The 12,692-nt window shown below is 40.5% G+C and overlaps 1 protein-coding gene across 1 annotated transcript; it reads right to left on the reverse strand.

The window, feature by feature from the left end:
- Positions 1-1,342: 1,342 nt before the first annotated feature.
- LOC117999389 (olfactory receptor 2AE1) lies at positions 1,343-2,199 on the reverse strand. The gene is given in 2 exon segments (XM_034988455.1): positions 1,343-1,702; positions 1,705-2,199. Coding segments are annotated over 2 exon segments (633 nt in total). The 3' UTR covers positions 1,343-1,564.
- Positions 2,200-12,692: the final 10,493 nt, after the last annotated feature.

Consider the following 12,692-nt stretch of genomic DNA (forward strand, 5'->3'; position numbering starts at 1 on the left):
GATCAAAAGCCTCTCAAAAAACAAGAGTCCAGGGCCTAATGGATTCCCTGGGGAATTCTACCAAACATTCAAGAAGAAATAATACCTATTCTTCTGAAGCTGTTTCAAAAAATATAAACAGGAGGAAAGCTTCCAGACTCATTCTATGAGGCCAGCATTACCTTAATCTCCAAACCAGGCAAAGACCCCATCAAAAAGGAGAATTTCAGATCGATATCCCTGATAAATATGGTTTCCAAAATTCTCAACGAAATCCTAGCTAATAGGATCCAACTGTACATTAAAAGGCTCATCCATCACCACCAAGTGGGATTTATCCCCAGGATGCAAGGGTGGTTCAACATTTGCAAATCAATCAATGTGATAGAACACATAAGAGGAGAGAGAAGAACCATATGGTCCTCTCAATTGATGCGGAAAAAGCATTTGACAAAATACAGCATCCTTTCCTGATTAAAACTCTTTAGAGTATAGGGATAGAGGGAACATTCCTCAAGTTCATAAAATCCATCTATGAAAAACCCACAGCAAATATCATTCTCAATGGAGAAAAGCTGAGAGCTTTTGCCTTAAGATCAGGAACACGACAAGGATGCCCACTCTCGCCACTATTGTTCAACATAGTACTAGAAGTCCTAGCAACAGCAATCAGACAACAAAAAGAAATAAAAGGTATTCAAATTGGCAAAGAAGAAGTCAAACTCTCTCTTTTCGCAGACGACATGATACTTTATGTGGAAAACCCAAAAGACTCCACCCCCAAATTACTAGAACTCATACAGCAATTCAGTAATGTGGCAGGATACAAAATCAATGCACAGAAATCAGTTACTTTCTTATACACTAACAATGCAACTGTAGAAAGAGAAATTAGAGAAATGATTCCTTTTTTTTTTCTTTTTTCAAATTTTTATTTAAATTCTAGTTAGTATACAGTGCAATATTAGTTTCAGGAGTAGAATTCAGTGATTCATCACTTACATACAACACCTGGTGCTCATTACAACAAGTGCCTCCTTAATGCTCATCACCCATCTAGCCCATCCCCACCCACTACCCTCCATCAACCCTGAGTTTGTTCTCTATCGTTAAGTCTCTTATGATTTGCTTCCTTCTATTTATTTCCCCCCTCCCATATGTTCATCTGTTTTGTTTCTTAAATTCCACGTATGAGTGAAATCATATGGTATTTGCCTTTCTCTACCTGACTTATTTCACTTAGGGAAGCATGTTTTGGCAGGGTTACATTTTTAAAGAAATCAAAAGGAAGTGAGAGAGTGTCTAGCAATTTCAAGGATTGGTCTTGGACTTTTCAGCCTCCAGAACTGTGAGAAAATAAAATGTTTGTTGTTTAAGCCACCTAGTCCATGGTATTTTTGTTATAGCAGCCCAAATGGACTAAGATAATATTCTACAGTACTCAGGTGCCTGAGAGCAAGTTAGAATACTGGCATTGTGTGTTAACTACTTCATTTTTGCAGCCGTCATCAGGGATCTGGACCCTTGAAAAGTCAGAGGTTTATGCTGATCAACTTAAGGAGCTTATCCCATTCCACTCTTATATTCAGGGCAACAGCAATTGCTGAGTGAGAAGATCTCTCCCCAGCACTCTTCTCAGAGCCTTAACTACATCCTTATTCCGTAGAGTATAAATCAAAGGATTCAGCGTGGGTGTAATGATGCTATAGAACACAGAACCAACAAGTGCATCAAGATCATTGTGTGAATTAGAGAGTTTGTGGATGCTCCCAACCACGACATGACGGCCATCATCAGTCCCACCTTTCTGTTCATGAGAACAGTATAACGAAGTGGATGACAAATGGCAACATAGCAGTCGTAGGACATGAGAGCTAAGAGAAGACACTCAGCACCACCCAGAGACAAATAGAGGAAGTGCTGGGTGGCACAGCCCACAAAGGAGATGGTCTTCTTGCCAGATAGGTAGTTGGTAGCCATCTTCGGGATGGTTGTGGAGACATGCATCAGATCCATGAGGGAGAGCTGGCTGAGCAGGAAGTACATGGGTGTATGAAGCTAGGCATCAGCACAGATGAGGAGAATAGTGAGCATGTTGCCACTCACTGCAATAAGGAAGACCACTCTGGTTAAGGAGAAAAGGAAAAGGTGGATGAGAGAGTCATCAAAGAGGCCTTCAAGGATGAAGTCTGCCAGAGAGGTCTGATTCCTCTGCCACATCTCCCCTTTCTCAGTGTCTGGGGAAAGAGGAAGTAGAGATGAAGTGTGATTTCAGAAAAGCTCATTTGGCTTTTGCAGTTTGGCACACCTGACAGTAAGTACCTTTTGATCTACCAAAGAATTAGTGAAGAGAGTTTTTTTCTATTTCTGATTCTTCAACAGTGCTAATTATTGAAATAACTTAAAAAAAAAAAAGATCTTCAAATCTCTCTGCACAAACATAACTCTGAAATTCCAGATTATCTAGATTCAAACTTCGAAACTTCGAAACAAGAGTCTCTCCTCATTAAGGAAGAAATATATATATATATACTAAATTTTATATATATTAGATATATACTACTGTATAAGTATATATGTGTATAATTTTATAAGTACAAATGTATATACCATATACACTTAATGGATTGTTCAGAAATTTGGCCTTACACAATTGTGAAGGCTGGTTAAGCAGTCTATATAAGGCTCTCACCTTTGTGTCTGATAGTGGAACTTGAAGTCCATAGGGCAAGTGGTAAGGAAGGGAAAATGGATATAAAGTGCGTTAGATCATGGGCAGGCTGGAACCCACAAGCATGACCTATAATAACCCCACAAAGGCAAACTGAAACCCATGTTAGTTCTTGTTGACTCTGGAATTGGTGGTATGGTTATTTTGCAGAAACTGGGGTCTTTCCTAGTGAAGCTAACCACACACACCTGACCCAGAAGTCAGAGAAGCTAAAGGAGGATCCAGGGGGGAGGTAGAGCAACCACGGGCCCAGTTGCTACTTCACACCAATGAGATAAGTCAGCAGATCAGCAACAACATATGTAAACTACAGAATGGCTGCTTCCCTTCTGCCCTCTTAATCTCCCTTGGAATCTCTCCTATGGCCTACTTTCTCCAAAAATGCACAAAAATGGAAATTCTGAGAAATGTAGTTCACTCTAGCCAAGCTGACACATTACAAGACCACCAGAGCCCATCCCCTGTTGGTCTGACATTCATACACATCTCCTTAAGCCAACAAACACAAAAGTGTCATCCTTCTGCCTAACATAACTATCCTGCATACAACCAAAAATGTGCGAAATATTCATATAATATTCATATAAAATATAATCGTATACATATTTGTATAAAATATATTCATATAAAACAATACCCATTACACAAAGTAAGTCATCCTATCTAAGTGCCACCCCATCCTGTGGACATCAGTTAGCACTCTTTCAGTCACTCCTGTTCATGCCAATGGACTCACAAGCAAAGTGGCCAGAGCAGCAGGGATGGAGGCTACACATGAGCTCAGCAACATGGACCTCCACTCAACAAGACCAGTCTAGCTACAGCCACTGCTGGGTGCTCAAGTCAGCCAACAACAGAGACCAACACAGAGTCCCTGATATGGCAGCATTCACCAGGGGAATCAGCCAACTACTTGGTGGCAGACTGGTTATGATGGACTGCTTCCATTGTGGGAGAGACATTACTTTGTTCTTACTGGAATAGACACTTACTCTGGATATGGTTTTGCTTTCCTTTCCTGCAGTGCCACTGCCACAGCTTACAGGATGCTTTATTCAGCATAATGGTATTCCAAGAAGCATTGCTTCTGACTAGAACTTACTTCACAATACATGAAGTGTGGGATTGGGCCCATGCTCATGGAATCTAATAGTCTGACCACATTCTCCATCATCCTGAAACAACTGGCTTGATAGAACGGTAGAACAGCCTTTTGAAGACTCAGTTACAGCAACAGCTGGTTGACAATACCTCCCATTGCTGGAGCAATGTCTTCCAAAATGTGCTATATGCTCTAAGTCTGTAGCTATGGTGCTGTTTCTCCCATCACAAGGGTTCACAGGACCAGGAATCAAGAGGTGGAAATGGGAGTGAGTCCTCTCACTATAATGTCTATAACTATGATCCACCAGCAAAATTTTTGCTTCCTGTCCCTGCACTTTTAGCCTTTGCTGGTTTAGAGGTCTTAGGCCCAAAGGGAGTTCTTCCACCAGGTAACACGACAATGATTCCATTTACTGAGAGTTGCGACTGCCACCCTGCCACTTTGGGCTCCTCATATCACTGAATCAACAAGAAAAGGAGGTCGTTCTACTGGTTTGGTGTGATTGATCCTGACTGGTAAGGAGAAACTGAGTTTCTACTATACCATGGGGATAAGGATGAGCATGTCAGGAATGCAGGGTATTTTCTAGGGTACCTCTCTGGACTCAAATGTCCTGTGATAAAAGTCAGCAGAAAGCTACAACAACCCAATTCAGACAGGACTGCTAATGGCCCAGATTCTTCAGGAATGAAGGTTTGGGTCACTCCACAGTCAAGGAACCAGGACCAACTGTGGACAAAGGGAATATGGAATGAAAAGTAAAAGAAGACAGTTATAAACACCTGCCACGACCATGAGAGCAGCTGCAGAAACAAAAAGTGTAATAGTTATAGGCATTTCTTCCTTATTTTGATATGAACATTTTGTATATGTTATATTACCCATATGTTTTGGTTTTCTTCCCCTTGGTCATCCCTTTTTCTAACATCAGATATATTAATAGAGTTAACTTCAATCTCAGTATTTAAATTATAGGATATAAAAGGAGTAGTATAAATGAGATAGTAGAATGAATTTCATATAAAGGTAAAAATGGAATTTTGTGTCCTTTTATGGGGAAATGCTTGGTGTGTTTTATATCCTCTTCTTAGGAAAAAGTTAATATGTTTTTGGTTGTACATGGGATAGGTGTATCATGTTAGGTGGAAGAGTAACTTGGTATTGCCTTTATTTGGAGATTAAATATGATTTAAAGAGTTGTGTAAACGTGCCAAGTGGACACATAACAAAGCCACCGTATTTATATACCTGAATACAAATAAGAGCTACTTCCTGCGTAGACTTGAGAGCCTTCAAATCAGAATGATAAAACTAGGATTATAACATTTAATCCGCCAGATTTTCCAGTCAGCCCTTTATCTAATTCTTATGTGAATACTGATCATAATGATAGCTTGGTCTCCATGGTGAAGCCCAACTCAATAATAGTCCAAATTGATCCCTAGAATATCCACACCATCCCTCTTTGTGTTTTTCCTCCTTAACATTTCCCTAGATTTTCATGCATTCCAGATTATCTACTTAAATTTTAAAGCAGATAACTCAGAACTCAGTGTGTTCTTCAGAGTATAATTTGACCAGTAAGAAAGAGGTCCCATTTATTATTCTCTCTCTCCATATTAATGCAGCCTAGGATTATCTTTTTGGCCACCACCTCCTATTGCTATTGCAAACTTAGCCTCTTGTGGACTAAGAGCCCAACTTTCTCCATGCTCCCTCCAATCATTCCAACCCAGTCAAAACACCCATATTTTGCTTTTACTTAGGTGTCCATACTCTCCCCTATCCATCTCCTTCCTCCTCAGTTTCCAGCTTTCTCTGTAAGGCTCCATAGTGTAAGCTTTTCCATCACCTGATTCATGTCTCTCTTCCTCTCTTAGGCGAATTTCCTGATAATTTACCATTCTGATTTGTAGCCCTCTCGTGACTTTTTCTTCTGCCTTCTCTGGCAACTTTCTTCATGGACTGACTGAATATCACCCCGTGACTAAAGAGATGAGGAAATAAGCTGACAATGCCAGAGGATGCCCTAGTTTCTAATAAAGGTTTCCTAGACACCTCAAGCCCCAGTATTAGCTTACCTGGCGTTCCCTCTGCAGAGACTTGTGGGCAGAACAAGTATAGAAGTGGAATGGAGAGGGCTGAATAGGTCCACACTGACTCACACACAGGCCACTGATCATTCAGACAGGTCTTTCCTGAGGTGCTCATCAGACTTCCTTCTCTGATTCTGAAAATCTCCATTTACTGGTGGAATGGCATAGAAGATACTTTCTTACACAGTCACCATTGTTGACACTAATTATCCTAGTGACTGAGTATCACCAGGAGCAATAGTAACTGTAATTCTGTAATGCTTTTGCAATCTGTGCTCAGATTTTGAACTCCAGTAGTACACATCAGGACAGATTAAGTAATTAAACTTCTTTAACCTCTACCAGTGGGCCTTTGAATCATGCATATGCTTCCTCTGCCTCTAAACATATATCTGAGCCACTGCTCATCCCAAAATGGCAATGCAAGCTTGGGCAATAAGAATTTGCATTAATGTGACCTGATTAAGAAGCTACATTAAGGGCTCCTGGGTGGCTCAGTTGTTAAGCGGCTCCCTTCGGCTCAGGTCATGATCCCAGAGTCCTGGGATCGAGTCCCACATTGGGCTCCCTGCTCAGTGGGAAGCTTGCTTCTCCCTCTCCCACTCCCCCTGCTTGTGTTCCTGCTCTCGCTGTCTCTGTCAAATAAATAAATAAAATCTTTAAAAAAAAAAAAAAAGCTACATTAAATACTAGTTTAATCATCAATGAGTCCAGAGTTGAAATAAAATCTGCTTTGGATTTTCTCCTATTTTTAATCACTTAAGGCACGCTCTTCTTAGCTTTATACCTTCTTTCCTGATTAATAAAATAAGAACTTTTTCTAGCACTGGCATTTTTAGAATAAGCCCCTTCTTAACTGCATGAATGATTCTTCAGCAGGAATCATAGGGGTTAGAATAAGGATAAACTTGACCTGGGGCGCCTGGGTGGCTCAGTTGGTTAAGCGACTGCCTTCGGCTCAGGTCATGATCCCGGAGTCCCTGGATCGAGTCCCACATCGGGCTCCCTGCTCAGCAGGGAGTCTGCTTCTCCCTCTGACCCTCCTCCCTCTCATGCTCTCTGTCTCTCATTCTCTCTGTCTCAAATAAATAAATAAAATCTTTAAAAAAAAAAAAAAAAGGATAAACTTGACCTGACATGGACCAATCTTGAGGACAGAGGAGCACCATCTGTGAGAAATAGAACATCCCCCTAACCCAGGGGACCTATGATGTCAGCTGAGGCAAACTGAGGACACTAAATATATGGCATCAGGGATCCCAACCCAGAAGACACATCGTGAATCTCTTCTGGAAACCATTACTCAAGATGCCAATTAGACTTGTTATATGCATCGAGATTAGCATTCCCAAAGGGCTTTGCTTGAAGTTTGCGTGAAGGGGTCAGGGAAATGAGCTCTTTTGAGGAGTGTTAGTCTGAAGATAACATGGGAATATCTTCTCCAAGGGCCAATTAACCATGGAGTCAAATAATCCTTAGAGTCCTGGCTTGTTTTTCATCTTAGAACCCGGATCTCTCTAGCCCCTTTCCATCCAACCCTTTTGAGAGCAGAGTCTGGGAAAGGTCCAGTCCCTATTTGCCCACAACACACTTTAGAAGGTTTCCCCATGTGCCGTATCATAGAAAAGAAGTCAAGGAATGGAGGCAGGCAGTTACCGCTAGTCTTGTCCACCCTGACTATCGGCCAAACTCCAATTTTACAGACTACATTAATATGTGAAGAGATTTCAGATGCAGAAGTTAAAAAAGAAAGTGACATATCTGTACATCTTCTTTTTCATTTACTACCATCTCACTCTCATACCCTGCTCTTCCTCTCCATTACAGGGATATGTTGAGCTATTCTTTGTTTCTCTATCTCAACTCAGACACTAACATGTCTTACTTCACTGAGCTTAGCTTGTTGTTTATTCTTTGAGTAGATTCAGTATATCATTACTTTCTTCAAAACATACTGTCGGGGAACCTGGCTGGCTCAGTCACTAGAACATGTGACTCTTGACCTCAGGGTTGTAAGTTTGAGCCCGACATTGGGTGTAGAGATTACTTAAAAATAATTAAAAAAAAAAAAACAAAAAAACGGGGCGCCTGGGTGGCTCAGTTGGTTAAGCGACTGCCTTCGGCTCAGGTCATGATCCTGGAGTCCCTGGATCGAGTCCCGCATCGGGCTCCCTGCTCAGCAGGGAACCTGCTTCTCCCTCTGACCCTCCCCCCTCTCATGTGCTCTCTCTCTCTCGTTCTGTCTCAAATAAATAAATAAAATCTTTAAAAAAAAAAAAAAACAACCTACTGTCCAATACTTTTACCTGGTACTCTCACTCACCAGAACGTAATCTCTCTCTAAGTAAAGCAGCTATACCATTTATATACTTCATAATTTATTTGAAGAGTATTTGATGAGCATCTGCTGTGTCCCAAGCACTGTACTGGGAAGCATGTGTACAGTGATTAACATGCAAGCATAGTCCCTTTCCCCATGGGACTTACAGATAAAGCAAATAAATAAATATATCATGTTGGACTAAGAGTTTGCACTAATCAATACTCTTGTGACAATACTCAAGTGACATAAAACAAAACTTATACTATCTTAAGGGAAGGGTATGGAATCATAGCAATGAATGGGATAGAACTGATCTCAGAATCAGCTAGATTCAGGAACATGAATACTGTGAGTGTCTTCTTTCCCCATCTTTCATCTTGGCTTGGCTCTCCGTGTTGATATTCTCTCAGGCATTTGTATATAGAGGGTATACATACAGCTGGAAGCCCTGATGCCATCCTTACAGCTTCACATCCAATGCCCCACTACCTCCAAGTCAGAAAACTCCAGGGAAAAATCTGTTCAACGGTTTAGCCTGGTGGCCACCCCTGGGAGCAATCACTGTGTGCCAGAGCCTGAAGTAAAATAATGGACTTGCCTGGGACAGGTGCCCACCTCTTGCAGGGGTTGGAGAAGTAGGGCGGTAATGAAACCACCAGAATCACATGGATCTGGCGCAAAGTGGTATCACAAAGAAACTGTGGTTGTGAAGGTGTGACTTTAACAGAAGTAGGGAAAGAGGCCATAAAGGACAAAACAGTGCATGCCCCCTACTGAAGTGTGATAAAGAAGAATTCACTATGCTAGAGTAAAGCAGGGAGGCCACTATATCAGACTGGGTCATAAGGGAAAGCCTCTTTAAAGAAGTGGCATCAGGGCAGCTTGGGTGGCTCAGTCAGTTAAGCATCCAACTTGTGATTTCGACTCTGGTTGTGATCTCATGGCTCATAAGATCCAGCCCCATGTGGGGCTCCGCACTCAGCGGGGAGTCTGCTTGAGATTCTCTCTCTCCCTCTGCCCCTCCCCCCACGCATGCACACTCACTCTGTGTCTCTTTCTCAAATACATAAATCTTTAAAAAAAAAAAAAAAAAAGTGGCCCCTAAGCTAAGATCTCTGAATCAGGGTAAGGGTTACCCAGGTAATCAAAAGCAAAAAGAGGTCCAGATAAAGGCAAAGACATGCAAAATCCATGAGTTGAGACAATTCATGGTGTACCTGAAGAGCTGAAAGGAAGCCAAAGTGACAGGAGCTACAGTGAGGAGAGAGGTAGGAAATGACATCAGGGAAGTAAACGTGAGTCCAAAAAGAGAAAAAGCAAGACCTAGAAGATTTTATTCAGAGTTTTCAGAAAGCTTCTTAACAAGATAAAACTTACCTGTTTTAAAGGTGGACATATACCAGTGGATAAAGACAGAGGCAGGGTGGCCATTTATGAGGCTCTTGCTCTATTCCAAGGAGAAGCAATAGTGCTTTGGACTAAGATTTTAGCAGGGAATAATTTCAAGATATTTTAGGAGGATGCCATTAACATAAGCTGATGATTTGTTTAATGTGGGAGTTGAGCATAAGGGACTCCCATGACGGAAGACTAATAAAACTGCTTTTTAAAACAGGTTTAAGGATATCATGTGAAATTATTAATGAGAGAAACTATTAGGACAAAAATATACAACTTTTGGGGCGCCTGGGTGGCTCAGTTGTTAAGCGTCTGCCTTCGGCTCAGGTCATGATCCCAGGGTCCTGGGATCGAGCCCCGCATCGGGCTCCCTGCTCCGCGGGAAGCCTGCTTCTCCCTCTCCCACTCCCCCTACTTGTGTTCCCTCTCTCACTGTGTCTCTCTCTGTCAAATAAATAAAATCTTTAAAATATACATATACATATATACACAACTTTCTTAAATTTCAGATTTAAAAAGTAGATAGATGTATAAAGATTTAAAAAATAAGAGCAGAAAACATATGAATACAATGTGACAGAATTCAGAACAAAGATAGCTGGGCTATTAATAAATGTAAACAGACTTCCCCAGTTATTCACAGAAGAGGATTTTTCAAATTAGGTCATAAAGCAAAATTGAACTCTATGCAATATATTTATTTTTTACTGTAACTCTAAAAAAAGCAGTTCATAAAGCTAAAAATAAAAGGAGGGCAGAGCTAAATGAAAATTTTAAAAACTAAGGATTCTGATCTTACCATCTGAAAAACTGGAATTCAATTCCAAAGGCATGAAAAGATAAAACATTAAAGGGTATTCTCTGAAGTGTATATAACATCAAAATTTTAATCTGTAAGAGACTGTAAAAGTGGGTGCAATCTATAATGAAAATATGAGCAGTTATGAAATGTAAGCAACAACACTTAATAAAGCAAATTATAGGAACTAGAATGAGATAGAGAGTCACTGGAGGAAGAAAACTTTAATCCACCTCTCAGTCTAAGATTAGGAGGACAAAGACATAAGTCAAGACTAGAGAAAAGAAAGATACTTAACCAACATAAGAAGATAGCTCGAACCTGGGTGGTGCAGTGATTAAGCAGAGGATTATAGGGTCATGGACCCTGAGTTCAAATCCCAATTCTACTACTTACTGGCTGTGTGGTCTCAGGCAAGTTACTTCAACAACTGTGCTTATTTCCTCTTGAAAAATGATGGTAAAAATAATACATACTTCACAGAATTTTATGAGAATTCCGTAAGTTAGTATGTCTAAAACATACAGAATGGTGTCATGGTGCCTGTTACATAATAAGTGCTATGTGATTGTGAGCTATTATATCCACGAGAATAATGAATGTAAGCTCTGAGGACAGTGATTTGTCTGTTTCCTTCATTGATGTATTCTCAGTACCTAAAACAGAATTTGAGTTTTATGACCACACATAATTTTATATAACCACATTACCAAGAGTGGTTAGGAAAAAAGCCAAAATTTAACTATCTGTTTGAATTTCTCTGCTCATACAACCACGTTACTTTATGATAATGTATATTACACATTTAAGTTACACAATTTAGAATATGACAAGTTTTAAGGTACTCAAGAATTCCAATTAAGTAAAATCTGTTGTCTAGTGAAAATAGAATCAGAACAAGAGGGAAAGAGGGTTCAAGCATGAGAAAAATCCTTTTCTAATTGCTTAAAACATACTTGTAGGGACGTCTGCTTCTGAAGATGGAGTAACATGCGTGAGATTTTCCCTTCTGCCTGAAGTAACAAAAAAACCCCACAAAATGTATGAAACCACAATTTAAGACATTGGACATCAGATTTTTTAAAAAAGGACAGTGATCCCTGCCTTAAGAGTTTCAGGCTTCAGTGCTGGAAGAAACCAGGTGGAACCAAACCAACTCCCTGATTTGAGGAGATAAGAGTAGATAGTCTGAAAATTCCAAGCTTACTGGAATTTGTAGAGCAGAGTATGCTAGAGAGGAAAACTGCATAGAGCGTGAAACCCAGAGATGTGCAGGAGCTTTCCCTTGGGTATTTAGCAGAGTATTGACCAGCATATGTGCTTGATGCAACTACCCAAGACTTGGAACAGTACTTGGACCTGGACCAGGCCAGGAGTAGTGCCTGTTCCCACCACCAAACCAGAAAACCATTTTCAGAGTATGGGTGTAATATGCAGAAGGGTCTTGAGGAACAATTAGACGTAGACTACACCCTGCTAAGGTTCTGCCCAACAAATCCTAAAAAAAGATCCAAAAGGATTCAGTTCCCAATACCCTAATTGCGTTCCAGAACAAAGCTTGAGGGTAGATTCAGATTTTTCAAAAATGTACACTGTAAACCCTATAGCAATGACTAAAAATGTTTTTAAAAGAAGTATAAATAAGTAGAGGAAATAAAATGAATTTTATTTTTTAAATACATAATAAAACTAGAGGCAGAAAAAGGAAGAAACTAATAACTAACAGAACGATATTTTTTATCCAACTATATCAAACAGTAACTTTTTTTTGCAGTTTTATACCTTTATTTGACAATCAGCGGTTAGTTCTCATACACATTATCTGTAGATTTTTGAAAGTGGTGACAAGTACATAGGTAAACAACATAGAGCTTGTTGGTGAATCTTCATCCTGTTTTTTTTGGACAACCACACATGGACATGGTATGGAACATTCCTTATTCCTTTGGTCCAGACAGCTTTGTTGAGCCTGGTGTCAATGGGCACATCTTGAGTTCCCATCTCCTTCATGGAAAATTCCCAGATTTGCGTGCCCAAGGGGCTCGCTTCTCGAAACCCACGCCGTGGATGCTTGTGAATGTTGATGACAGAACAGCCCTTCTTCTCACCACCCTTCTTTGAGAGAGTCATTCTGCCGGGCCCAGGTTGGAAAGAAACAGTAACTTTCTTCTTTTTTCTCATCACAGCAAATGCGCTTTAATACCCATCACCCATCTAGCCCATCCCCCACCCACCCCCTCCATCAACCCTGGATATGTTCT

Source organism: Mirounga leonina, unplaced genomic scaffold (assembly GCF_011800145.1).
Source record: "Mirounga leonina isolate KUSES-001 unplaced genomic scaffold, KU_Mleo_1.0 Mir_454, whole genome shotgun sequence".
In the NCBI taxonomy this organism is placed as follows: Eukaryota; Metazoa; Chordata; class Mammalia; order Carnivora; family Phocidae; genus Mirounga; species Mirounga leonina.